Source organism: Ascaphus truei, chromosome 19, assembly GCF_040206685.1.
Source record: "Ascaphus truei isolate aAscTru1 chromosome 19, aAscTru1.hap1, whole genome shotgun sequence".
In the NCBI taxonomy this organism is placed as follows: domain Eukaryota; kingdom Metazoa; phylum Chordata; class Amphibia; order Anura; family Ascaphidae; genus Ascaphus; species Ascaphus truei.
In genome coordinates this window covers 33060907-33087596 of record NC_134501.1, presented here as the reverse complement: position 1 = coordinate 33087596, position 26690 = coordinate 33060907, and the positions used below count along the sequence as shown (strand labels likewise).

The window sequence follows — 26690 nt, the reverse complement described above, 5'->3', positions numbered from 1 at the left end:
ATGTATGTATGTTGGTGGGTGAGTATGTATGTATGTATGTATGTATGTTGGTGGGTGAGTATGTATTTATGTATGTATGTTGCTGGGTGAGTATGTATGTATGTTGGTGGGTGGGTGGGTGAGTATGTATGTATGTGTGTATGTTGGTGGGTGAATATATATGTATGTATGTTGGTGGGTGAGTATGTATGTATGTTGGTGGGTGAGTATGTATGTATGTATGTTTGTATGTTGGTGGGTGAGTATGTATGTATGTTGGTGGGTGAGTATGTATGTATGTTGGTGGGTGAGTATGTATGTATGTATGTATGTATGTTGGTGGGTGAGTATGTATGTATGTATGTATGTATGTTGGTGGGTGAGTATGTATGTATGTTTGTATGTTGGTGGGTGAGTATGTATGTATGTATGTTGGTGGGTGAGTATGTATGTATGTATGTATGTATGTTGGTGGGTGAGTATGTATGTATGTATGTATGTTGGTGGGTGAGTATGTATGTATGTTGGTGGGTGGGGAAGATCAGTGGAAGTGACAGTGATCCCGCTATATGGAGCACACAGCGTGGTGATATACAGCCCCCGCTCCCGCCCACCGCTCCCATGCCTTGGCTGTGGCAGACGAGCCTAGGAACCTTTCTGTGGCGTCTCTTGTTTCCGCGGGGAGGTAAGAGGAGGGGAGTGCGCCGGAAGTAGAGGCGGGTAGTTGTGGTGGGCAGGATCCCGGTGTCCGGTGAAGGATTCGGGGGGTGAGGCTCGGAGGCTGACCCCGGGAGAGGGCAGTGCGGGCACCGTGAGGTGGGAGCCGCCGAGAACGCGGCGAGATGGCGGCGGCTTCTAGTATTGATATCGACGCCACTCAGCATCTGAGGGACATTCTGAAACTGGATCGTCCCGGAGGTGAGATGAGGGGGGGAGAGTAGAGGCGGGGGAGGGGGGGAGAGTAGAGGCGGGGGGGGGGGGAGAGTAGAGGCGGGGGGGGGAGAGTAGAGGCGGGGGGGGGGAGAGTAGAGGCGGGGGGGGGGAGAGTAGAGGCGGGGGGGGGGGAGAGTAGAGGCGGGGGGGGGGGGGGGGGGAGAGTAGAGGCGGGGGGGGGGGGGGGGAGAGTAGAGGCGGGGGGGGGGGGGAGTAGAGGCGGGGGGGGGGGGAGTAGAGGCGGGGGGGGGGGGGGGAGTAGAGGCGGGGGGGGGGGGGGAGTAGAGGCGGGGGGGAGTAGAGGCGGGGGGGGGGGGGGGAGTAGAGGCGGGGGGGGGGGGGAGTAGAGGCGGGGGGGGAGGGGAAGAGTAGAGGCGGGGGGGGGGGGGAGAGTAGAGGCGGGGGGGGGGGGAAGAGTAGAGGCGGGGGGGGGGGGAAGAGTAGAGGCGGGGGGGGGGGGGAGAGTAGAGGCGGGGGGGGGGGAGAGTAGAGGGGAAGGGGGGGGAGAGTAGAGGGGAAGGGGGGGGAGAGTAGAGGGGAAGGGGGGGGAGAGTAGAGGGGAAGGGGGGGAAAGAGTGAGGCGGGAGGGGGGAAAGAGTGAGGCGGGAGGGGGGAAAGAGTGAGGTGGGGGAAAGAGTGGGGGGGAAAGAGTGGGGGAGGGGGGGGAGAGTGAGGCGGGGGGGAAAGAGTAGAGGCGCGGGGGGGGAGGGGAAGAGTAGAGGCGGGGGGGGAAAGAGTAGAGGCGGGGGGGGAAAGAGTAGAGGCGCGGGGGGGGGAGGGGAATAGTAGAGGTGGGGGGGAAAGAGTAGAGGCGGGGGGGGAAAGAGTAGAGGCGGGGGGGGGGAAAGAGTAGAGGCGGGGGGGGGGAAAGAGTAGAGGCGGGGGGGGAAAGAGTAGAGGCGGGGGGGGAAAGAGTAGAGGCGGGGGGGAAGAGTGAGGCGGGCGGGGGGGAAGAGTGAGGTGGGGGGGAAGAGTGAGGCGGGCGGGGGGGGAGAGTGAGGCGGGCGGGGGGGGAGAGTGAGGCGGGCGGGGGGGAAGAGAGGCGGGCGGGGGGGGAAGAGTGAGGCGGGCGGGGGGGAAGAGTGAGGCGGGCGGGGGGGAAGAGAGGCGGGCGGGGGGGGAAGAGAGGCGGGCGGGGGGGGAAGAGTGAGGCGGGCGGGGGGGAAGAGAGGCGGGCGGGGGGGGAAGAGTGAGGCGGGCGGGGGGGAAGAGTGAGGCGGGCGGGGGGGGAAGAGTGAGGCGGGCGGGGGGGGAAGAGTGAGGCGGGCGGGGGGGGAGAGTGAGGCGGGCGGGGGGGGAGAGTGAGGCGGGCGGGGGGGGAAGAGTGAGGCGGGCGGGGGGGAAGAGAGGCGGGCGGGGGGGGAAGAGTGAGGCGGGCGGGGGGGAAGAGAGGCGGGCGGGGGGGGAAGAGTGAGGCGGGCGGGGGGGGAGAGTGAGGCGGGCGGGGGGGGAGAGTGAGGCGGGCGGGGGGGGAGAGTGAGGCGGGCGGGGGGGAAGAGAGGCGGGGGGGAAGAGAGGCGGGGGGGGGAAAGAGTGAGGCGGGGGGGGGAAAGAGTGAGGCGGGGGGGAGGAAAGAGTGAGGCGGGGGGGGGGAAAGAGTGAGGCGGGGGGGGGGGAAGAGTGAGGCGGGGGGGGGGAAGAGTGAGGCGGGGGGGGGAAGAGTGAGGCGGGGGGGAAAGAGTGGGGGCGGGGGGGGAAAGAGTGGGGGCGGGGGGGGAAAGAGTGGGGGGGGGAAAGAGTGGGGGAGGGGGGAAAGAGTGGGGGAGGGGGGAAAGAGTAGAGGCGGGGGGGAAAGAGTGGGGGAGGGGGGGGAAAGAGTGGGGGAGGGGGGGGAAAGAGTGGGGGAGGGGGTAAAGAGTAGGGGCGGGGGGAGGAAAGAGTGAGGCGGGGGCGGGGGGGGGAAGAGTAGGGGCGGGGGGGGAAAGAGTAGGGGCGGGGGGGGGGAAAGAGTAGGGGCGGGGGGGGGAAAGAGTAGGGGCGGGGGGGGGGAAAGAGTAGGGGCGGGGGGGGAAAGAGTAGGGGCGGGGGGAAAGGTTTGGGGCGGGGGGGGGAAAGAGTAGAGGCGCGGGGGAGGAAAGAGTAGAGGCGGGGGGGAAGAGTGGGGGAGGGGGGAAAGAGTAGGGGCGGAGGGGGGAAAGAGTAGGTGCGCGGTGGGAGGAAAGAGTGAGGAGGGGGGGAAAGAGTAGAGGGGTTGAAAGAGTAGAGGGGGGAAAGAGGGGGGGGGAGAGGGGAAAGAGTAGGGGGGGGGGAGGGGGGAAAGAGTAGGGGGGGAGGGGGGAAAGAGTAGGGGTGGGGGGGAGGGGGGAAAGAGTATAGGCGTAGGGGGGGAAAGAGTATAGGCGTAGGGGGGGAACGAGTAGAGGCGGGGGGGAACGAGTAGAGGCGGGGGGGGGAAGAGTAGAGGCCTGGGGGTTAAAGGAGAGAATGGGGGGGGTGGGGTGAAAGGGAGGGAGAGGGGGGTTTGAAGGAGAGGAAAGGGGCAGGGGGGGTGAAGGAGAGGAAAGGAGCAGGGGAGGGGTGTTGAAGGAGAGGAAAAGGGGCTGGGGGAGGTGTGAAGGAGAGGAAAGGGGGGGGGTGAAGGATAAGAAAGAGGTAGGGTGAAGGATAAGAAAGAGGGGGGGTGCAGGATAAGAAAGAGGGGGGTGATGGATAAGAAAGGGGCAGAGGAAAGGGTGTGGAGGAGAGGAAAGGGGCTGGTGGATGGATGAAGGAGAGGAAAGGGGAGGGGGTGGAGGAGAGGAAAGGGGCTGGGGGAGGGGTGAAGGAGAGGGGAGGGGTGGTAAAGGGGAGGGGTGGTAAAGGGGAGGGGGGTTAAGGAAAGGGGAGAGGGGCGAGGGAGGGGGTAAATGAAAAAAGGGATTGTCGGGGGGGGGGGGTGTTGGAAAGAAAAGGTGTTGTTGGGGAGAGGGGGTGAGGTGAAAGGGGTGGTGCTGGGTTGGGGAGAGGTCGAGGTGGAGAGAAAGGTTTCTGGATGGGGGAAGAGGGCTGGTGCTAGATGGGGGGTGAGGGCCGGATGGGGGAGAGTGAGGTGCTGGGTGAGGGCGGTGCTGGGTGAGGGCGGTGCTGGATGGGGGTGAGGGCCGGTGCTGGATGGGGGGCGAGGGCCGGTGCTGAATGGGGGTGAGGGCGGTGCTGGATGGGGGGTGAGGGTCGGATGGGGGAGAGTGAGGTGCTGGGTGAGGGCGGTGCTGGATGGGGGTGAGGGAGGTGGGGAAGGGGTGAGGGCGGTGCTGGATGGGGAAGAGGGAGGTGGGGAAGGGGTGAGGGCGGTGCTGGATGGGGGAGAGGGAGGTGGGGAAGGGGTGAGGGCGGTGCTGGATGGGGGACAGGGAGGTGGGGAAGGGGTGAGGGCGGTGCTGGATGGGGGAGAGGGAGGTGGGGAAGGGGTGAGGGCGGTGCTGGATGGGGGAGAGGGAGGTGGGGAAGGGGTGAGGGCGGTGCTGGATGGGGGAGAGGGAGGTGGGGAAGGGGTGAGGGCGGTGCTGGATGGGGGAGAGGGAGGTGGGGAAGGGGTGAGGGCGGTGCTGGATGGGGGAGAGGGAGGTGGGGAAGGGGTGAGGGTGGTGCTGGATGGGGGAGAGGGAGGTGGGGAAGGGGTGAGGGCGGTGCTGGATGGGGGAGAGGGAGGTGGTGAGGGCGGTGCTGGATGGGGGATAGGGAGGTGGGGAAGGGGTGAGGGCGGTGCTGGATGGGGGACAGGGAGGTGGGGAAGGGGTGAGGGCGGTGCTGGATGGGGGACAGGGAGGTGGGGAAGGGGTGAGGGCGGTGCTGGATGGGGGAGAGGGAGGTGGGGAAGGGGTGAGGGCGGTGCTGGATGGGGGAGAGGGAGGTGGTGAGGGCGGTGCTGGATGGGGGAGAGGGAGGTGGGGAAGGGGTGAGGGCGGTGCTGGATGGGGGAGAGGGAGGTGGTGAGGGCGGTGCTGGATGGGGGAGAGGGAGGTGGGGAAGGGGTGAGGGCGGTGCTGGATGGGGGACAGGGAGGTGGGGAAGGGGTGAGGGCGGTGCTGGATGGGGGAGAGGGAGGTGGAGGAGAGGGAGGTGGGGAAGGGGTGAGGGCGGTGCTGGATGGGGGAGAGGGAGGTGGGGAAGGGGTGAGGGCGGTGCTGGATGGGGGAGAGGGAGGTGGTGAGGGCGGTGCTGGATGGGGGAGAGGGAGGTGGGGAAGGGGTGAGGGCGGTGCTGGATGGGGGAGAGGGAGGTGGGGAAGGGGTGAGGGCGGTGCTGGATGGGGGACAGGGAGGTGGGGAAGGGGTGAGGGCGGTGCTGGATGGGGGAGAGGGAGGTGGGGAAGGGGTGAGGGCGGTGCTGGATGGGGGAGAGGGAGGTGGCGAGGGCGGTGCTGGATGGGGGAGAGGGAGGTGGGGAAGGGGTGAGGGCGGTGCTGGATGGGGGAGAGGGAGGTGGGGAAGGGGTGAGGGTGGTGCTGGATGGGGGAGAGGGAGGTGGGGAAGGGGTGAGGGCGGTGCTGGATGGGGGAGAGGGAGGTGGGGAAGGGGTGAGGGCGGTGCTGGATGGGGGAGAGGGAGGTGGGGAAGGGGTGAGGGCGGTGCTGGATGGGGGTGAGGGAGGTGGGGAAGGGGTGAGGGCGGTGCTGGATGGGGGAGAGGGAGGTGGGGAAGGGGTGAGGGCGGTGCTGGATGGGGGAGAGGGGGTAAGGCTAGAACGCCACAATGTTATCTTTCTATGATTATGCAACTTTTGTATTGGCTGCCGGAGCAATCTCTTACCCTGCAGGCCATATTGTGTCCCCAATTTGCCTAAGGCCGTGTTCACACAGGGGTCTTCACGACGCTGCGTGTGCGCATCCGTCTGCTGGGCGATGTGTGATCATCCCCAGCAGACGGAATGACACAACATCCAGAAAGTGTGTGAGGGCGGGCGGGGGAAGGGGAGGGGGAGGGGAGAGGGGGTGTGGGCCCGGTGTCTACTTTCCCAACGAGTCAATATAAATAAAAGGCAATATTCAATAGAGAATCTTTCTACTCCACCTCCTTTCCATTTGGGGAAAAATAATAAAAAATAAATAAATACAAACTGGGGGACGGTGACAGAGACAGACGTCAACCACTTTAGATCTATCCAAAACCTTCCAACTGCCAGTAAACCTCCGATACTTTCCTTATTGCAGAATCATATTCTGAGGGAAGGGGGGGGGTATGGAGAGGGACTGAGGGAGGGGGGGAGAGGCGGGTGCCCGGGAAGGGACTGATGGAGGGGGGGGGGGGAGAGGGAGAGGCGGGTGCCCGTCCCCCGTCCCCACTGCCGAGTCTCTGGCTGCTGAAATTGACCAATCAATGTAAAACGTCTGGACATTGATTGGCTGCTGAAATTGACGTCGCGCTGCTGCAGCCGGAGATCACAGATTAAAAGACTCCCGCGACTGCAGCAGCGTCGACGCCGCACTTTGCAGCCAATGGTAGTTTCAATACTGAACACCACCATTGGCTGCCAGGCATCAGTGACAAGCGCGCTCGCGTCGTGTAGCGCGCTGTGTGAGCGGGGCCTAATGGACAATGGGCTCTCTGCTCCTTGTCTCCAGTTGTTGTTGTTGGGGGTGGGGGCAGTGGGGAACATCTGCTTCAGGTAAGAGATTAAAAAAAAAATTGCAATAGACAGGATTGCTGCTTTCTACATTTAGAAAACTAAGACCATGTTAGACATCCAGAATCTTGTGTTTACTTTAAAGATAGAGTGTGAGAGTGTGAGAGTGTGAGAGTGTGAGAGTGTGAGAGTGTGAGAGTGTGAGAGTGTGAGAGTGTGAGAGTGTGAGAGTGTGAGAGTGTGAGAGTGTGAGAGTGTGAGAGTGTGAGAGTGTGAGAGTGTGAGAGTGTGAGAGTGTGTTTGACGTAAACGTAGTGTGTGAGTTCCACAGGTAAGGGGCAGTGAGAGGAAGGGTTTAAGGAGATAGAGAGCAGTGGGGGGTGGGGGTGATCCAACACTTGAAGCCAGGAGAGGGATTTAAAGAGGAGATGAGCAGGGACTGTTTTGGGAGAAAGTGAAATTATTCTAGCAGCAGAATCTTGGTTCATGCACATTACGTTAGACAAAGGAGGGAAAGGCAGTGACATATTTGGCTCTACACACACAACCTCTTCATTTGGTGGCCTCTGTCCAGCTAATGGATGTACGGTTGTGTTTTACTAAACTTTTCTTGTTTACACCTCCTGTTTGGTTTCTATCAGTTCTGTCTCTAAGGCTAACATTTGTGTCTTAGTTTCACCTCCACGGTGCCAGTTGCTATGTTTAGATTAGTGTTGTACCGGGTCCTATTTGTTTAGAAAACCGGGTAACGAGTACCGGGCAAAATCAATCCTGTTATCCGGACGGCACTTACCTGCAGGGTGAGGAAGACCGCGGTGACATCTGGGAGCAGCAGCAGAGGTCCTGTGTGCAGCCGAAGTTTGTGTGCAGCCGGCGGGAGCAGCAGGAATACAGCACACAGCTGATACTAGTGTGAACATGGGAACCATGTGACCGGAGCAGGAGCGTTCCTATTGGACAGCCGGGGAGGAGCCTCTGCTGCTGCTCCCAGATGTCGCTGCGGTCTTCTTCTCCTTCCGTCGCCGACTGCAGGTAAGTGATAAAGTATTTTCATATACAGCGACATTACCCGGTGTCGGGCCCAACCCCCTGCTGCTGGGTCGGGGTAATGTCCGGGGTAATGTCCGGGGTAATGTCCGGGGTCTCGGTACATCACAAGTGTAGATCATGAATTGCTTACGTAACATGGGGTTATAGGCATTTTAACCCTTCCTACACTGTTAAACAGAGGAAAATAACATTAAACAGGACAATCCTCCATAGACCACAGGGCACTGAAGGCAGTGGCATGTGTAATTATAGATAGTTGACACAATTAAAAAAATTCTGATACGTATTTTAAAAATCCCGCTTGTGAGCACATTCAGGTCTTAGGCCGGCAGCCCTGCCTCTTCCCATTATCTCTTGGCATACAGCGCTTCCACAGCAGCCAGGGATTCTGGGTAATGACATGCAAATGAGCATAGTGTGTTCCTTTTTTGCTTCTTGTCCATTTTAACATGGACCCCTATAAATTTATGCCTGCCGCATTACACAGTCTATTAGATTAGTATTTTGAAATCTTTTTTTTACACTTTTAATGTCACCATAGTAACCAAATACTCTGTGTCTGTGTGTGTGTGTGTGTGTGTGTGTGTGTGTGTGTGTGTGTGTGTGTGTGTGTGTGTGTGTGTGTGTGTGTCTCGATATCTCTGATCCAGATTTTAAAGCTGCAGTTCAAGTTGCCGTTTTTCAAAATTGAAGGGAAAAAAAAAATTCCCCATTCAATATGCTTATCAATACAATCTGCACACTGACAAGTGATTGGCTAAGCTGCAGATCAATATGTGCATCAATACAATCTGCACACTGACAAGTGATTGGCTAAGCTGCAGATCGATCCGTTCTGTAATCGATCGCTGAATCGGGGGTTATTTATTTCACTGTTAGGGCAGCACAAGAGTACCCAGGATGCAAAGTTCTGTGGGGAAGATCATGTGACCAGGCAGCCACTAGATACAATTGGTGCACTGCTAGAGAGAGGGCGGGGCTCAAAAGGGGTGTGACAGACCTTGTTTCAGAAGAGGAAGGGGGTGTGACTTTGTAAATGGTTTCTATAGAGACAAAAATGCTTGTTACATTATAATGCATTAAAAATGTCTTTAAAAATATTTTTTGTTTTTTTAAACAATGCTACAAGTATTCTCTCATGGTACAGAACTGATTTATTAAAAAAACACACACGTAGGATATTGCTTGAACTGCAGCTTGAAGGGGCAATCCAGTTTAATTGAAATATATTTAAATTTTTTCTTTTGCCCAAAATTAGAATCGAGGCGTACACAGCACGTGCAATGTTTTCTCCACGAGTCCAGCGAGGGCTTATGTTATTTTTGCTACTCTTGTTATACTTGCTGTATTTTGGTTTAAATCCCATATATTTTGTGTGCCCATGCTGAAGAGTACTTACCATATGAAGTGTTCTTTCTTGTCCCTACTGTTTGAGGTGAACAAGAATTGGGAATTCATGGCCTTGTTTATACAGAATTATTATGTAATAGGGAGCAGCTAAAATGGTGAAATACCCTCCCCGTTTCAGGCTGAGAGGAATCCGGTAAAATATTAAACAATTATGTAAAATACTTATTTTCAGATTTTTTTACATTTATTTATTTTTTTACAAAAGGCTCCCATGGCTCGTTTCGAGCTAGTTTCTGGCTTCTTTAAAGCAGCATCTTCCCCCTCCAAGACGGTGCTATATACTTTATTCTTTTGTATGGTTCCTGTCAGCCATTTTAATCTGGTATCCCTGTTTTTTGCCCCTATTCTTGGTGTCTCAAATTAGACCTTTGCATGGGAAAAGGAAAGATTTTATTTAGAAATATTTTGCAACCGACTAAAACTGCCAGTTCCCCTTTCTTTAATCCGCTCTCGCCTTGTGTATGGCCAAAAAGGATCGAGGCCTTGTCGCTTGTAGACCTCCTCTGCATCATTACATGGTGTTTGCTGGGTGTTCACTTTTCATTCCAGCAGAGTCCTGCCGTTGCGTCACTAACAGGATTAGCATTCTGGGTAAAAGCCAAGCGAGTGGCCGTGTCGACTGTCACACTTTCGCTTCCTGCCCACACAATAAAAGAGCCGTGTTTAGCCCTTCTTCTGTATGGGAAGGAGACGTGGGTAATGCGCTGGCTTTTATTCCAGTGAATTGAGGTTATGGCATTGATGCCAGCATTACCCTGTATCCCACTATTGTGAGTAAGGCCGTGCTTATAGTGCTGGCGACGGCAACGCAACCGATGACGTCGCCATTAGCGAAAGTTGTAATTTGGTTTTTGGCGACGTCTCTGGCGACAAGGCCAGTGGCGTCACAAAGGGGGCGGGGCAACGCAATCTGATAGGTTTAGAGACGGTCACATGTGGCGACTGTCTCTCTAAAAAAATCACATTTACCCGGCTTCAAAAATTTTGGTCGCTCCATCGCTGTCGCGCTTACTATAAGCGCTTGCAACGGAGTCAATGTATTTGTTTCGGAGCGCCCTCGCAAGGCACTATAAGCGCAGCCTACGGTTGGTGTTCTGATTTTGCATTTTCTTAACCCAAGCCTTTGCTTTAAATGTTTGCTACAGCAGGGAAAAGCGATGGGGAAGTATCTATGTTTCAAATTGATGGGACGCTAAGTTTGCGTGCTGATACCCAGAATCATTGGCTGCCGGCAACCACTCTGTGTGACAGTACGATGAAGGGAGCTTGTTTTGGGGACCTGTGAAAGACATGCAGATGCCCCCATCAGTGTCTTCATTCCTGTGAGAGAGAAGGGAGAAGCGCAGGGACACACAATGTATTAAAGGTTACTAGAAAAACATAAAATAGTAATGCCTTTACAGGAAACATTAAAAATGGTGAAGTGGCGCCAATTCTATGGGGTAAAATTCTAGAAATGCAATAAATTACTTCTAGTCTCGCAGCTGGATTCCCAGGAGGTTATTCAAACTCCTCACATGAAATGTTTGTAAAAGGTATAATCGTCCTCCAGCGCGTGGTCTTATTGCCTTTTTCTTCCGTGATATATAAAAACAAACACAGAACACACCACAAACAAGTGGTATAATACACGTCGACAGTGCTGGTATTGTCAATAGAGAAGTAAATTAGAGAACTTAACACTTGCCTGTGTGTTTGTTCCCGTAGCGTGTACTCCTCTATGTCCTTCCTGCTGTTTCCTTAAAAAGTGGAGAGAAGCATAGCATAATACTGTTTATTAGGAAAAAATTAAAAGATATAATAAAATTACACTCACAAACGGCCAAACACATAGATTGTGATGGGTTCAGCTGCTGTAAGTGTCCTTGAGCAATGTCTCTGTATAGAGGTACTCTGTAATGACCCGTCTTGCAGTCCCTGGTTGTCAATTAGATGCCACGGCAAATGGAGGCTTTCCCAGACTTGTGCACAGTCTGGTCTGCTTCTCTCCGTCCGTATTTGCGCACCGCGCATGCGCCGGACTCTCTGTTGACTCCCAGAGCCGATTGGGCAATCCGAGATCTCCAAGAGTATGGTGGCTCCAAACGATCAGAAAGGCATCCACATCAAACGCGTTTCGCCGGGTTTGGCTTCCTCAGTGATGTCACAGTGGGTGTAATGCAATGTCTTTTGTAGTGCTCTGGTTTTGACTCCTCCCAACTATTCAAATAAATCCTTTTTTGTGCTGTCGCTCTCATTATGATCCACATATAAATCCACATCAAATCCACAATGATTAGGAACATAATTTACATACAAGAATATTAAAATTGGGGTTAATATCCTTAAAAGTGTTTAAAAGTATAATACACATAATAAACAGATTCATACAAAGGCTGCAATTTCCATATCTATATTAGGACCTAGGGGAGCTAAATGTTTGCAGAGTAAATATCCAGAAGGTTTCTCTCTTAGACATTTTCTGACAGAAGTCTCCCCCTCTCCAATCATGATTGTGGATTTGATGTGGATTTATATGTGGATCATAATGAGAGCGACAGCACAAAAAAGAATTTATTTGAATAGTTGGGAGGAGTCAAAACCAGAGCACTACAAAAGACATTGCATTACACCCACTGTGACATCACTGAGGAAGCCAAACCCGGCGAAACGCGTTTGATGTGGATGCCTTTCTGATCGTTTGAAGCCACCATACTCTTGGAGATCCCGGATTGCCCAATCAGCTCTGGGAGTCAACAGAGAGTCCGGCGCATGCGCGGTGCCCAAATACGGACGGAGAGAAGCAGACCAGACTGTGCACAAGTCTGGGAAAGCCTCCATTTGCCGTGGAATCTAATTGACAACCAGGGACTGCAAGACGGGTCATTACAGAGTACCTCTATACAGAGACATTGCTCAAGGACACTTACAGCAGCTGAACCCATCACAATCTGTGTGTTTGGCCGTTTGTGAGTGTAATTTTATTATATCTTTTATTTTTTTCCTAATAAACAGTATTAGGCTATGCCTCTCTCCACTTTTTAAGGAAACAGCAGGAAGGACATAGAGGAGTACACGCTACGGGAACAAACACACAGGCAAGTGTTAAGTTCTCTAATTTACTTCTCTATTGACAATACCAGCACTGTCGACGTGTATTATACCACTTGTTTGTGGTGTGTTCTGTGTTTGTTTTTACATATCACGGAAGAAAAAGGCAATAAGACCACGCGCTGGAGGACGATTATATCTTTTACAGGAAACATATTGTTGTAAGCATCATCGCCCAAAACCAAAGGCTCCGTAGCTGTTTTAGAGAGTCTCTCTGGTATGGATCTAGGAGCAGAGGTCTCACAATGCCCTACGCATTTCGTGGAACCGGTCCACTTCATACATGCCACTGTATATACAAAGAATAGGTATCTGTGGCGCCTGACATATAAATATATGTTTAGAAAAAGGATATATACAACCAGGACTGGCAGATGTGCAGATCCCAGGACATCTCCAAATGGTGAATATTAGTGCTTAAAAAGAACAAATAAAATGCATAGCATAATACTGTATGACAAATATAACATAATACAAACAGCTGAGATAGTCAAAAGGTGAACAAATTATATTAACATTTAATAAAAAGACATAAATAAAAGACATAAAAATGACATGATATACATATGATAATGTATAAAAAAAAAATAAAAAAATATTTTTTATATATATTTTTATACATTTTTTATACATTATCATATGTATATCATGTCATTTTTATGTCATTTTTTTATGTCTTTTTATTAAATGTTAATATTTGTTCACCTTTTGACTATCTCAGCTGTTTGTATTATGTTATGTTTATCATACAGTATTATGCTATGCATTTTATTTTTCTTTTTAAGCACTAATATTCACCATTTGGAGATGTCCTGGGATCTGCACATCTGCCAGTCCTGGTTGTATATATCCTTTTTCTAAACATATATTTATATGTCAGGCGCCACAGATACCTATTCTTTGTATATAAAGTGTTTCTCTGACCAGGGGGTCAGAGTGGTATCATAGGCAGCCACCTATATCTCTGTATCACAGAATATCAGGTTTATTGTTCTGATCTTTGACCAGTAACACACCTATTCATCACATTCTAGTTGGCGCTACCTATCCTGTTTTTTCATACATGCCACTGATGAAGTTGACTGGTTCCACGAAACACGCAGGGCAGGAGTGCGCAAACTATTGGCGCTAGGCCCCTCCTGCCTGCTCCCCCCGGTGCTCGCGCCCACCCCACCTTGTTTTTCGGTGTCATGATGTAGCGGGTCATGTGATATCACACTGTGACCCCGCGGCCTCATTTGATGCCGCGTTGCCATAGCGACGCGTCGCCACGCTTCTGAATCCCGGTAAGTTGAGTTGCAGGGGCCTCACGCAATCCCCCGGTATTCAATTAAATGCCTTGGGGAAGAGTGCGGGGCCTCTGCAACCGCCCGCGCGCACCCCTGACGTAGGCCATTGTGGGACCTCTGTTCCTAGACCCATACCAGAGAGACTCTCCAGCTACGGAGCAGATTCATACGTGTGCAGCTTGGTCCTGGGCTGGCTGTGTGATGTCGCGAGAATGGTCACCGTCCCGCATGTGACCATTGAGAGCCGCCCTCCCGTGAGCGGTGATCGCGGGATATCCCACCACAACAGCGAAAAGTGTGGATACTGGATCGGCGACCATCTTTTCCCACGTGGAGGGGTTGAACAGCCTCCCTTGCTGCATGATGACTAAGAACAGACGTACCTGATGGACGCCAAGCAGAGGGATTGTGATCATGGTCAGAGCCCTGGGTTTTGGGTGATAATGCTTACATTTTTGTCCTGCAATGGCATTAATGTTTTATCAATTTGATGTTTTTCTTGTAAACTAGAATACACTGAGCGTCCCTGCGCTTGTCTCTCCTTTGTCACACTGCTTCTCGGTGCTGAGCCACCGGAGATCCGCTGCAGGGCCTTTCCTACTGAAATACTTTGTTTGAGCCAGCAGGCTCTTGGAAAAGGATATCCTTTTTGGCATTTAGACACCTTATGCACTTGACGTTATTTTACAATTTAACTAATTTTGGACACACTTTTCCTACTAAGTTTCTTCCCCCCCCCTTGTAGTTTATATGGGAGGGAGATAGAGTTTTGCACTGCATTATTCTTATTATTTTCGTAAGTTTATTGTGTATTTTATTCACTTGGCGCACTAAGATTTCCCTCCCATTCTCTACTCCTATACCTTTTTACAGTGGCTGGTTACCGTCTCTGGCTAACAAGCACAGGAAGAGTCCAGCCTTGGATGTGTCGTCTCATTTTCCCTCATCTGTTCTATTCTAGATTCTGCAAATGACAACCAGAGGAAGTCCAACTCCTTTAACGGAGACCTGAATGGTCTTCTGCTTCCAGATCCTGGCACAGTGGGAGATGCCTCATTGCATGATCCCAGCCTCCGAAATGTTGCTATGGTGACCTTACCAGAGAAACAAGTCATGTGAGTAGGCCTTGCATTGGTACAAGAACTTTGGTGGGCCAAATATGGTACCACACATCTCTCCAGGCTCGGGTATTGTTGTGGCAGCTGCATGTTGCAGCAAAGGAATTAATCCAGACAAGGTTTCCCTATTCTAGGTTTACTGCTGTTTCTCAGTCAGTGTTGTATCCCTAAAATGTGCCTTTTACTAACCTGCAGGGTTAGTTGCATAGTAGATGAGGTTAAATTGAGACCCGTGCCCATAGGTTGAACTCTATGTTAAATTTGGACGACGCATGTACTCATCCTATATTGTATTTACGGTATATTGATCCAGAGGAAGGCAAACAAAAACCCCAGTGAAATATCATGCGATATCTCATAAAGGGAAAATACATTCCTTCTTGTCTCCAAGAATTGGCAATCAGATTACTCCCTGGATCAACATCCTTCCCATGTTTACTTATTTGGTATATCCCTGTATACCTTTCCTTTCTAGAAAGCTGTCCAACCTTTTTTTTGACCAAATCTATTGTATCTGCCATCACAGTCTCCATGGGTAATGAATCCCACATTGGAACTGCCCTTCCTTTGTTGCTAGTGAAATTTCAGTTCCTCCAACCTTAAGGCCTTGTCCCCGCTGGCTCCTTCCGGCGTGGCTGACTGCGTGCTGTGACGCGTCAGCCAGCCGGAGCTACAAGGAGCTTGTGGTTTTGGTGAGTGTCGCTTCACGTGACATCCCAGCAGACAATCCGATTTCCCCCTCTGCTCCGATTTCCCCCCATTCTGATTCACCCCGTGTGTGCCTGTGTGTGTGTGTGTGTGTGTGTGTGTGTGTGTGCCTGTGCCTGTGTGTGTGTGCCTGTGTGTGTGTGTGTGCCTGTGTGTGTGTGTGTGTGCCTGTGTGTGTGCCTGTGTGTGTGCCTGTGTGTGTGCCTGTGTGTGTGTGCCTGTGTGTGTGTGCCTGTGTGTGTGTGCCTGTGTGTGTGTGCCTGTGTGTGTGTGCCTGTGTGTGTGTGCCTGTGTGTGTGTGCGTGTGTGCCTGTGTGTGTGTGTGTGTGCCTGTGTGTGTGTGTGCCTGTGTGTGTGCCTGTGTGTGTGCCTGTGTGTGCCTGTGTGTGTGCCTGTGTGTGTGCGTGTGTGTGCGTGTGTGTGCCTGTGTGTGTGTGCCTGTGTGTGCCTGTGTGTGTGCCTGTGTGTGTGCCTGTGTGTGTGCCTGTGTGTGTCCTTCCCTCTGTGCCTGGCTTCAGAGTGCGAGGGGCTCCGGGAGTGAGAGAGGGATCAGGGGGGGGGGGGGGAGGTGGGTACGACAGCACGAGAGCCCACCGCTCAAACCACGCCCCCTGCTTCGGCTCCCGCTCCCTACAGACCGCAGGTGGCGGTCAATTGCCTGTCAGCGCGCTGCCTGCATGCAGTGCGGGGGCGCTGACTGAGGGAGCGGGGCCTTAGCCTAAGGGATGCCCCCGAGTCCTTTGTACTGCCCTTGGGATGAATAGTTCTCTAAACTTCCATGAATATATGTATAAAATGTTCTATAAATAAAAGTGGTGATGGGGAATTTTATATAAAATTCTAAGCAGCTTTATAGTAACTTTTTTAATATGCTTGAATATTGATCCGATAGAATCTAAAAGATAAACGTGCACACGGCAGCAGCCATGGTGCACGACTCGCATGATTTAAGAATCAAAGCCGGGATGCATGCACGGTGCAGACAAAGATGGCCGCCCAACTGGCGAGGTCCTCACGCGAACGGTAGATATTAAGAGCTAAACCAGCTCAACTCCAGTCCTCATGCCCAAATCTCCCCCCCAACAGGTCAGTTTTTCAGCATATCCCCGCTTCAGCACAGGTGGCTCAATCAGAGGCTTGGTCTTCGACTGAGCCTCTGATTGAGCTACCTGTGCTGAAGCGGGGATATTCTGAAAACTTGACTTGTTGAGGACTGGAGTTGAGCCCTCCCTATGCTAAACCATAACCCGTACCTTGAATAGCCTGGGAGGCTCTATAACCAGCCCCACCAGGCCGGAGATATAAAGGAAGCTGCAGACCGGGGAGGTAATGCACTTATTTTCCTCCGGGAAAAAATGAACTCCAATAATGGCGACACGTGAGCATGAAAGCTCAAGCTCTGAATCGCTGCTTGAATCTGACGGTAGGCCTTCCACCGTTAAAAGATATGACGAATTGGATGCAAGAACGTAAAAGCCACTTTTCAGTGGGAGGCCTTTTTAAAGCGGACATTGGTTTACCGCCCTCCGTGATGGAAGCAAAGTGGAGGACGTCTCTGAATTACAAATGGATGCCAATGAAGAAATCAAGGTCTTGAACCATGAGGTTAAGCTGCTCCAGAAAGAAAGGCCGGAGTTTGGTTGTAGAGCAATCTCGGGGTGAGAAACATGCGGGGGGAGGGGGGGGTGGTGGGGTGGATCACAGGGGACCACTTAGAATCTAAATACAATAACTTTTATTTGCAATTGAGAGCTTTTTATTTCAGCCCTAGATAAAGCAAAACTGGCACACAGATCATTGACAACACTTAAAACCCTTTAATGTAATTCAGAAAATAGCAAAAACTGTGCCTCTGTTATCTGCTGCTCCCCACCGACGCTGCTGCTCCCCACCGACGCTGCTGCTCCCCACCGACGCCGCTGCTCCTGCTGCTCCCCACCGACGCTGCTGCTCCCCACCGATGATGCTGCTCCTGCTGCTCCCCACCGACGCTGCTGCTCCTGCTGCTCCCCACCGACGCTCCTGTTGCTCCCCACCGACGCTCCTGTTGCTCCCCACCGACGCTCCTGTTGCTCCCCACCGACGCTCCAGCTGCTCCCCACCGACGCTCCTGCTGCTCCTCACAGATGCTGCTGCTCCTGCTGCTCCCCACCGACGCTGCTGCTCCTGCTGCTCCCCACCGACGCTGCTGCTCCTGCTGCTCCCCACCGACGCTCCTGCTGCTCCCCACCGACGCTCCTGCTGCTCCCCACCGACGCTCCTGCTGCTCCCCACCGACGCTCCTGCTGCTCCCCACCGACGCTCCTACTGCTCCCCACCGACGCTCCTGCTGCTCCCCACCGATAATACAGATGAAAAGATAAAGTGGTTCAACTGGGAAAATACTTTGATAGTTGTAGACTGGAGAGATATCTTTGAGATGACCACTAAGTCCTCTATAAGCTCGGCCATTAGGGACGTGAATATAAAAGTGTTGCATAGACGGCACCTCACTGCACAGCAGCTTCCTTTTTGTCTCCCATTTGCTATAGGGAATGCAGAAACGGGGGCCCCTCATTCACATTTAGTGGGCTTGTCCCAAAATTTGCCAACTGTGGTGGTTGGGGGAAGCTGGAGAATTAATCAACCATGATACAGAATCCAACACCCCTCTCCTTGGGTTTCTTTCATTCAAACCTATTGGAAACGTAGACTGGAACGTAGATACATTACTTCATTTACTATCTGCAACAAAATCTCCTCGCTAGTGCTTGGAGGCTCAGTGCAGCCCCCTCACTGTTTCAGCTAGAGGGGAAAATATGGGACATAATGATAGAAAAACGTGACATGTCAGCTCGGAGATACTCGTCAGAGAATCTGGGACCCCTGGGTAACATACGAGGGGGGAAATGACAGACCGCAAACATGTTACACCTACTTCACTAAAAGTGATAAAAAGACTAAAGCAATATAGAGGGGCACAACAAAACGCTAAACATAGCGCAGTGTGTAGCAGCGCAGTGTATAGCAGCGCAGTGTATAGCAGCGCAGTGTATAGCATGTTTTATTCAAGAGCAAAAAAATATATTGAAATCCCAACGTAGTGGCCCTCACAAGAATAGCCTGTAATAATAGCCTGGTAATAATAGCCCTGTAATAATAGCCCACAGCTTGACGCTCTGGTGTCCGTGTACCTTCAGATTGTTCCCCGATTGTGTTGCTGCTTTTGCTCTATCCGGTGGTGTCTTGCAGCTCCCCGTTTGTTTCCAGATGCCAGGGGCTGTCCATGTACTTCCGGGTTGTGCGTTGGTGGGGGGGTGGGGCGGTTGTTGCGTGCAGATGTCAGTTCCAGGGCCTGGACAGAGTACGCACAGTCGCTATGCGTTTCGCAGTTCTCTGCTTCCTCAGGGGTGCACGTAATGGCCCCAGTGACTCTGGTAAGGCTCCAGTGGCTCACATGGCAATAAAATACCATATATCTATATTGGGAAATGCAAGATCAAAATAATGGAAACTCTAACTTTGGCTCAAAAAAAACTCTTGACTTTAGAATAGTCCTAACAAAATGGGGGCCAAACCCCATAATATATGAAAAGAAAGTATTAATTATGGTATAAAAACCCCCATTAAATTATGTAACTCTAAGAAGATCAGTATAAACATAGATCTAAAAACTTAAAATGATCACAATGAGATACTTGTTAAAAGTATTAGAAATGTGTCAAACCAATAACTAGAATGGTATAAAAAAAAAAATACATGGGATAATCAAAATGAGATGATTAAAAAAAAAAAAAAAAAAAGAATAGGGGAAGAGGAAAAGTTTGAGGGGGGAACACTGTCCTCCATGACCTTCATCCTTCCCCCACGGGCCCTACTTGTTGAGCAGAGGGTCTGGGTTGGAGACGATTTTCAGGGGTGGGGGCATCCAGGCAGCAGATAGCAGATTTTGGGCCTGACTTCGGGCTCCCCCACCGTGCCTCAGACAGCTGTCCCTGCACTCCCCTCCTGTCGGCAGCCCTGCAATCCGGGAGGCAAGCGACTCACGTGCCATAAATTACTGCTCACCCCGGGTGACCAGGCAAGTAGCTATCTGCATGGCTGCAGCAGGCTGAGTTATGAGAATGACGCTTTGGAGCCTCTTCCGGACCAATTTGTGATGGTCGCTTTGTGTGATTTTTGTATAAATTCAGTATGAATCATACAATTCTTCTGTTTATCTCAGCTGCCTGTCTGGCGATGACAGCTCTACCTGCATTGAGATCACAGACAAAGATGTAGAAATAGTGGCCAGCAATGATTCCAACATCTGCAGCAAAGCAAGAGGAAGCAACAAGGTAAAGGGAGCCGATATGTAGAAACTTCATCACGGTGCTTGTATGCACCAACACGTTGGATGCTAACATGACTACTTTAAGTCATTAAAATGACCTTTTGTGCAACCCATTGAACCCTTTTATTTGTTGGTGTGCTTGGCTCTGTCTTTCGATGACCATTATATCATGACCAGATTTTGTGTCCTGGCACCCGGCTTAGTAAGCTGGTTCCTTCCAGACCCCAGTTAGGGGCATCCCAAGTGGCTGGATCTGATATTCTTTCTTGTGTATAGTTATTGGTAGTTACCAGGCTGTGGTTACATCCATAGTTGGGTCATTATATAGATTCCAGTAGCGTTCTGAGATACATGCATATTCTGAAATTACTTGCATACGAAAGCACCACTTCTGTATAATATTGCATTTTTGTATAATTCCAAATCTATCTGCACAAACGTGTGTGTGTGTGTGTGTGTGTGTGTGTGTGTATACACACACCCTATACTTCTGTACATTGAGATACATCTTGTTTTGAAGTATTATTAGTTATTTGTAAAGCGCCAACATATTCCTCAGCGCAGTACTATGGGGGTACAGAGTTATGTATATTACACAGAATGACATACAAATAAGGACAAACGAGAGCAAACGGATACAGGAGGTAACTCCATTGGCCTCTGTGACGGTCTCCTGGTTCACATCCGCTCTTCGTGTTTCCCTCTCTGGCGCCGCCTCCTCTTCACTCGTTCTTACTTAAATACCTTCTTTCTTATGCAGGTTAAAATACAGCCTGTCGCTAAGTACGATTGGGAACAAAAATACTATTATGGAAATCTGATCGCAGTATCCAACTCCTACCTTGCGTATGCTACCAGAGGTATGTGGAATTGTCTGTATCAAACCGTTAACGCCTCACGGGCAGGTTTTAACACCGATATTGGACACAACCAGCTTTCTCAGAGGTTGGGGTACTGGGGACTGTTGCTTTAAGAATGAACGTAGCACTCCAAGTACAAGTTCCCCTACTGCTATAGGCAGCAACGATGGGCACTATGGAATTAGAGGAAATACCGCACTCGTTTCTTATCAAACCAATGACATACTTTCATTGTAATATGACAACCGCATCAATGGAAATAATTGAATCCCCTGGGTGTCAATTTATCCAATGTCAAAAGTGCCCCAGACATATTGACTCCTGTATTGTGATTACCATCACCATGATCATATAGCTCTGAATCCCACCTTCCTTTTCCATTCCTATCATGTTTGTGGCTCTGACCTGCACGCTGTGGATGGCCCCTCGTCCACCGCGTGGGCAGAAAGACCGCATCTTCCGCAGAGCCTCTTTGGCAGCAGAGTTGTCAATCACCGCGCTATACTAGCGCGACTGGTTAGCCGAGCCACGATTGACAGCTCTTCTGAAGAGGTACTCCGGTGGCCTCAGTTTTTAAGCTACACAAGTCACCAACCATTTCCCACCCATCCCAGGCGAGTGAGGATAGATTTCCTGAAAATAGCCATGTTTGTATTCCATGTTCCTGTTTTATACAGTATTTGGTTTGCTGGCTTCAGGCATTGGGACGGAAATGGTATGCTTGTAATGGGTAGCTGTATAGTTTTATTACCGCTTGCTTGTTTTCCTGACTGGTTGTCTTGATTTTCTTTAGTATTTCCCTTTCCAGGCCCCCAGAATCTGTCTTCTTAAGCCCTATTTGTCTCTAGTAGCACATTGATATGAGAAAAGACAATTCTTCTTCCTGATATTCCCAGGTGCCAATGGTTCGGCTATGGTTCGAGTCTTAAGCGTCACCACCGCAGAGCGAATCCTGCTGAAGGGCATCACAGGAAGTGTCTCAGACCTAGCATTCGCTCACCTCAATTCCAACCAGTTGGCCTGTGTGGATGAAGCAGGCAGCCTCTTTGTATGGCGACTGACCATGGAAAATGGGAAGATACAGTATCTTTTTCTACTAAAGGGGTATTGCGTGTTTAAAGAGGCAATCCCTTTCGGGGCCACAGTGTATTCGTGGCGGGGACATGGTTAGAGGAACATCTGAATGATGCCGTTTTTTGTTTTAAAATATTTTTTTACATTTTGTGTCACACAGACACCAACAAGTATTAAATCCATTTTTTTAATTATAGCAATTGCTTTTTCTTGTATATTTCGCTGCAGCCAGACATAGAATTTTTGGAGGTACAAGTCCCTGCCCCGTAGAACATACAATCTATGTTTTGGTGCCTTAGGCACAGGGAGATAAAGTGACTTTCCCAAGGTCACACAAGGAGCCGCCACCGGGATCTGAACCAGACTCCCCTGCTTCAGCCGAGGCCTTTACTCACTGAGCCACTCCGTGAGCCCTAGAATTTGTTGGTAGAGTTGTAAACCTGGTGTACGGGGGGGGGGGGTTGATGGGTTACTTCCATCCCTCTAGGTTGTGTGTCTTTAAAAAAACATTTTCCCCAATCATCCAATTAATGTTGTAAATGATCCTTAACGATGTATAGAGATGAGATCGTGGTGCACATAAAGAGACCCGACAGCTCTCCCATGAATAATTTCCGCAGGATAATCTGGTGTCCTTATATTCCTGATGAGAACGAGGACAATGCTTCCGAGGACGGAAGTCAGACCCTGGCTCTGCTGCACGAGGATAGGGTAAGGGTGATCGTGTCAACCGGGGCACTATTACATGGCAGCTCCACCGATGTCGGTGTGGAACTGCAGCTTAGGAATAACCCCATTAGAGTGCACTTGTTCTGTAACGTTTCCTTCAGATAAAGCGGGCAAAGCGTATTGTCCTCAGCGGTCTTCTGTGCACAGTCAGTATCTTCTAACAGGTTTCCGTACCACTAATGCTATACAAGGTCCTACAAAGGGATATTCCGCAGTGGTGTGGCTTTTAAGCATTAGGTTACCGGGGGGAAGAGGACACCAGAGGCAAAGAGAGAGCAGGCACAATATTGCAATACGTTGTTAACTTTGTTAATTTGTACTAATGAAGTACAAATCTGGGAGGGATAAAGTAAATCCAGCTTTAGATACTTGGACAAGTGCCAATGTCCGGTTAGTTTAGTGTATGGTGCAGAACGAGGTAACTACTGATCTATACTTGGGGTACGGACAAAAGCTGGAAAACGTAATCTCTCCTAGCATGCAAATGTTTTACAATCGGAGACCCCCTCTTCTTAACCCATTGAGGAGCAGAGAGTCCGGCTTGCTTGCCCCGGGCACTCAAAGCTTTTGTTCCTCTATCATTAGAAGGATAGGGTTTTATCAGCCGAACGATCAGCATCTTGTGCTGCAAAGATTCACCCAGGGACTGACAGACCTTCCCCAGTCTGGCCAGTTTAAAAGACCAAGATCTCCTAAAATATATTAATTTGTGAAATCTTTGCTGTATCAGATGGTCCCCAGGAGTTAATCATGTTCCCCCGGCACCCGGGAGACCCCCCTAGTTCCAGAGCGGTGAGCCAACGGTGGACCGGGATTATTGGGGAAACATTATGGCCACTAGGATCAGGGCTTGCTCTGGCGGCCAATGAAAAAGCTGCAGTGTCATCAAGAGATGACGTTGTGACTGTCTATTGGTCACCCCCGCGGGCAGTCATGTTTGTAGTTATTTTGTGTTCATACCGGTACAAGAAAATAAAAAACAAATCTCTGGAACCTGGGGGTCCCCTCGCATCGGCTTCCCCCTAGAGCATCTTATTGATGGAGGTAATGTCTCGGTTAATTTGTCCCGAGAAATAACTGGTTGTCCTTTTTTGCCTCGTTTCCCGTTTCAGGCTGAGGTGTGGGATCTAGAGATTGTGCAAGCGAATTACAGCACATGGCCAACCGATGTGACCGATGTCAAGGAAGGATTCATAGTAGTGAAAGGACATTCTGGGGTAGGTCTCGTGTGCTTGTTTCCTGCTCACTGTATTCTTGCTAATAAGAGCAGTATGTAGGTATCTCCTATATGTATATGTGTTTTAATGTGACTATTGCAAGTTAAAGATCACTTGTGAGCACATTAACATGTGACATGCAAATGAGTACACAGTGTACCCTTTTGATTCAAATTCATTTTAACATGGACTCCCCTATAAACGTATGCCTCCGGTATTACACAGCTTTTCAGCACAGCCTGGGTTAAGAAGTGTAGAGCCAGTAACCCTTCTCACAGATGGCTGTTTCGAGCTTTTGGGTCACATCAGTGTGATTCTGGGTATACTGGCTTTGCAATGTGAAGCCGGAATAGGTTTCAACCACACATTAAATAAGTTACGGTGGGTAAAAAAAAATGACAACCTCCAGTGTACAGTAAATAAAAATGTCACCTTGTGCGCACATTCACATGTCTGACAGGTCTGCATCTGACTACTAAGACTGTTAGGTTGCTATATTTTATTTGTCTCATCCTGTCTGGACAAGATATAGATATATAGGGGTATATAGATTCTCGTTTAGTTGTGAAACGCCAACATATTCCATAGTGCGGTACAATGGGGTACAGAGTTATGTATATTACATAAACAGTTGCATAGAGGTGTGGACAAACATGCACAGATACAAAGAGGTAATGTGTGTACGTGTGTGTGTACGTGTGTGTGTACGTGTGTGTGTACGTGCGCGCGCGCTTTTTAGGAGCGTAGCCAGTCTGACTTGTCTGCGTTTCTTATGTGTATGGAGGCAGCTTTTAATGACCCGATGGAAACGGTATCCATGATTTATTCTTTGTAAATAGTAAATCTCACTTGGTTCTGTAGATGAGCAGGGATGTGACAGGACGGGGAGGAGGTTGTACTTGATGTATCTCACTTGGTTCTGTAGATGAGCAGGGATGTGACAGGACGGGGAGGAGGCTGTAGTTGATGTATCTCACTTGGTTCTGTAGATGAGCAGGGATGTGACAGGACGGGGAGGAGGCTGTAGTTGATGTATCTCACTTGGTTGTGTAGATGAGCAGTGATGTGACAGGACGGGGAGGAGGCTGTAGTTGATGTATCTCACTTGGTTGTGTAGATGAGCAGTGATGTGACAGGACGGGGAGGAGGTTGTACTTGATGTATCTCACTTGGTTGTGTAGATGAGCAGTGATGTGACAGGACGGGAAGGAGGCTGTAGTTGATGTATCTCACTTGGTTGTGTAGATGAGCAGGGATGTGACAGGACGGGGAGGAGGCTGTAGTTGATGTATCTCACTTGGTTCTGTAGATGAGCAGGGATGTGACAGGACGGGGAGGAGGCTGTAGTTGATGTATCTCACTTGGTTGTGTAGATGAGCAGGGATGTGACAGGACGGGGAGGAGGCTGTAGTTGATGTATCTCACTTGGTTGTGTAGATGAGCAGGGATGTGACAGGACGGGTAGGAGGCTGTAGTTGATGTATCTCACTTGGTTGTGTAGATGAGCAGGGATGTGACAGGACGGGGAGGAGGTTGTACTTGATGTATCTCACTTGGTTCTGTAGATGAGCAGGGATGTGACAGGACGGGGAGGAGGTTGTACTTGATGTATCTCACTTGGTTGTGTAGATGAGCAGTGATGTGACAGGACGGGGAGGAGGCTGTAGTTGATGTATCTCACTTGGTTGTGTAGATGAGCAGTGATGTGACAGGACGGGGAGGAGGCTGTAGTTGATGTATCTCACTTGGTTGTGTAGATGAGCAGGGATGTGACAGGACGGGGAGGAGGTTGTACTTGATGTATCTCACTTGGTTGTGTAGATGAGCAGTGATGTGACAGGACTGGGAGGAGGTTGTAGTTGATGTATCTCACTTGGTTCTTTAGATGAGCAGTGATGTGACAGGACGGGGAGGAGGCTGTAGTTGATGTATCTCACTTGGTTGTGTAGATGAGCAGGGATGTGACAGGACGGGGAGGAGGTTGTACTTGATGTATCTCACTTGGTTGTGTAGATGAGCAGTGATGTGACAGGACGGGGAGGAGGCTGTAGTTGATGTATCTCACTTGGTTGTGTAGATGAGCAGGGATGTGACAGGACGGGGAGGAGGTTGTACTTGATGTATCTCACTTGGTTGTGTAGATGAGCAGGGATGTGACAGGACGGGGAGGAGGCTGTAGTTGATGTATCTCACTTGGTTGTGTAGATGAGCAGGGATGTGACAGGACGGGAAGGAGGTTGTACTTGATGTATCTCACTTGGTTCTGTAGATGAGCAGGGATGTGACAGGACGGGGAGGAGGTTGTACTTGATGTATCTCACTTGGTTGTGTAGATGAGCAGTGATGTGACAGGACGGGGAGGAGGCTGTAGTTGATGTATCTCACTTGGTTGTGTAGATGAGCAGTGATGTGACAGGACGGGGAGGAGGTTGTAGTTGATGTATCTCACTTGGTTCTGTAGATGAGCAGGGATGTGACAGGACGGGGAGGAGGTTGTACTTGATGTATCTCACTTGGTTGTGTAGGTGAGCAGTGATGTGACAGGACGGGGAGGAGGCTGTAGTTGATGTATCTCACTTGGTTGTGTAGATGAGCAGGGATGTGACAGAACGGGGAGGAGGTTGTACTTGATGTATCTCACTTGGTTCTGTAGATGAGCAGGGATGTGACAGGACGGGGAGGAGGCTGTAGTTGATGTATCTCACTTGGTTCTGTAGATGAGCAGTGATGTGACAGGACGGGGAGGAGGCTGTAGTTGATGTATCTCACTTGGTTCTGTAGATGAGCAGGGATGTGACAGGACGGGGAGGAGGCTGTAGTTGATGTATCTCACTTGGTTCTGTAGATGAGCAGGGATGTGACAGGACGGGGAGGAGGCTGTAGTTGATGTATCTCACTTGGTTGTGTAGATGAGCAGTGATGTGACAGGACGGGGAGGAGGCTGTAGTTGATGTATCTCACTTGGTTGTGTAGATGAGCAGTGATGTGACAGGACGGGGAGGAGGCTGTAGTTGATGTATCTCACTTGGTTCTGTAGATGAGCAGGGATGTGACAGGACGGGGAGGAGGTTGTACTTGATGTATCTCACTTGGTTGTGTAGATGAGCAGTGATGTGACAGGACTGGGAGGAGGTTGTAGTTGATGTATCTCACTTGGTTGTGTAGATGAGCAGGGATGTTAGGACGGGGAGGAGGCTGTAGTTGATGTATCTCACTTGGTTGTGTAGATGAGCAGGGATGTGACAGGACGGGGAGGAGGCTGTACTTGATGTATCTCACTTGGTTCTGTAGATGAGCAGGTATGTGACAGGACGGGGAGGAGGTTGTAGTTGATGTATCTCACTTGGTTGTGTAGATGAGCAGGGATGTGTTAGGACGGG

General features: G+C 50.7%; 1 protein-coding gene across 1 annotated transcript in view; it reads left to right on the top strand.

The window, feature by feature from the left end:
- Nucleotides 1-664: 664 nt before the first annotated feature.
- The window catches only part of EDC4 (enhancer of mRNA decapping 4), a 98893-nt gene continuing 72867 nt past the window's right edge, over nt 665-26690 (top strand). The window contains exons 1-7 of the mRNA XM_075577103.1: nt 665-897; nt 14254-14407; nt 19323-19434; nt 20191-20290; nt 21187-21373; nt 21925-22075; nt 23206-23310. Of these exons, the coding sequence (XP_075433218.1) occupies nt 822-897; nt 14254-14407; nt 19323-19434; nt 20191-20290; nt 21187-21373; nt 21925-22075; nt 23206-23310 (885 nt within the window). The 5' untranslated portion in view covers nt 665-821. The remainder of the gene's footprint in view (nt 898-14253; nt 14408-19322; nt 19435-20190; nt 20291-21186; nt 21374-21924; nt 22076-23205; nt 23311-26690) is intronic.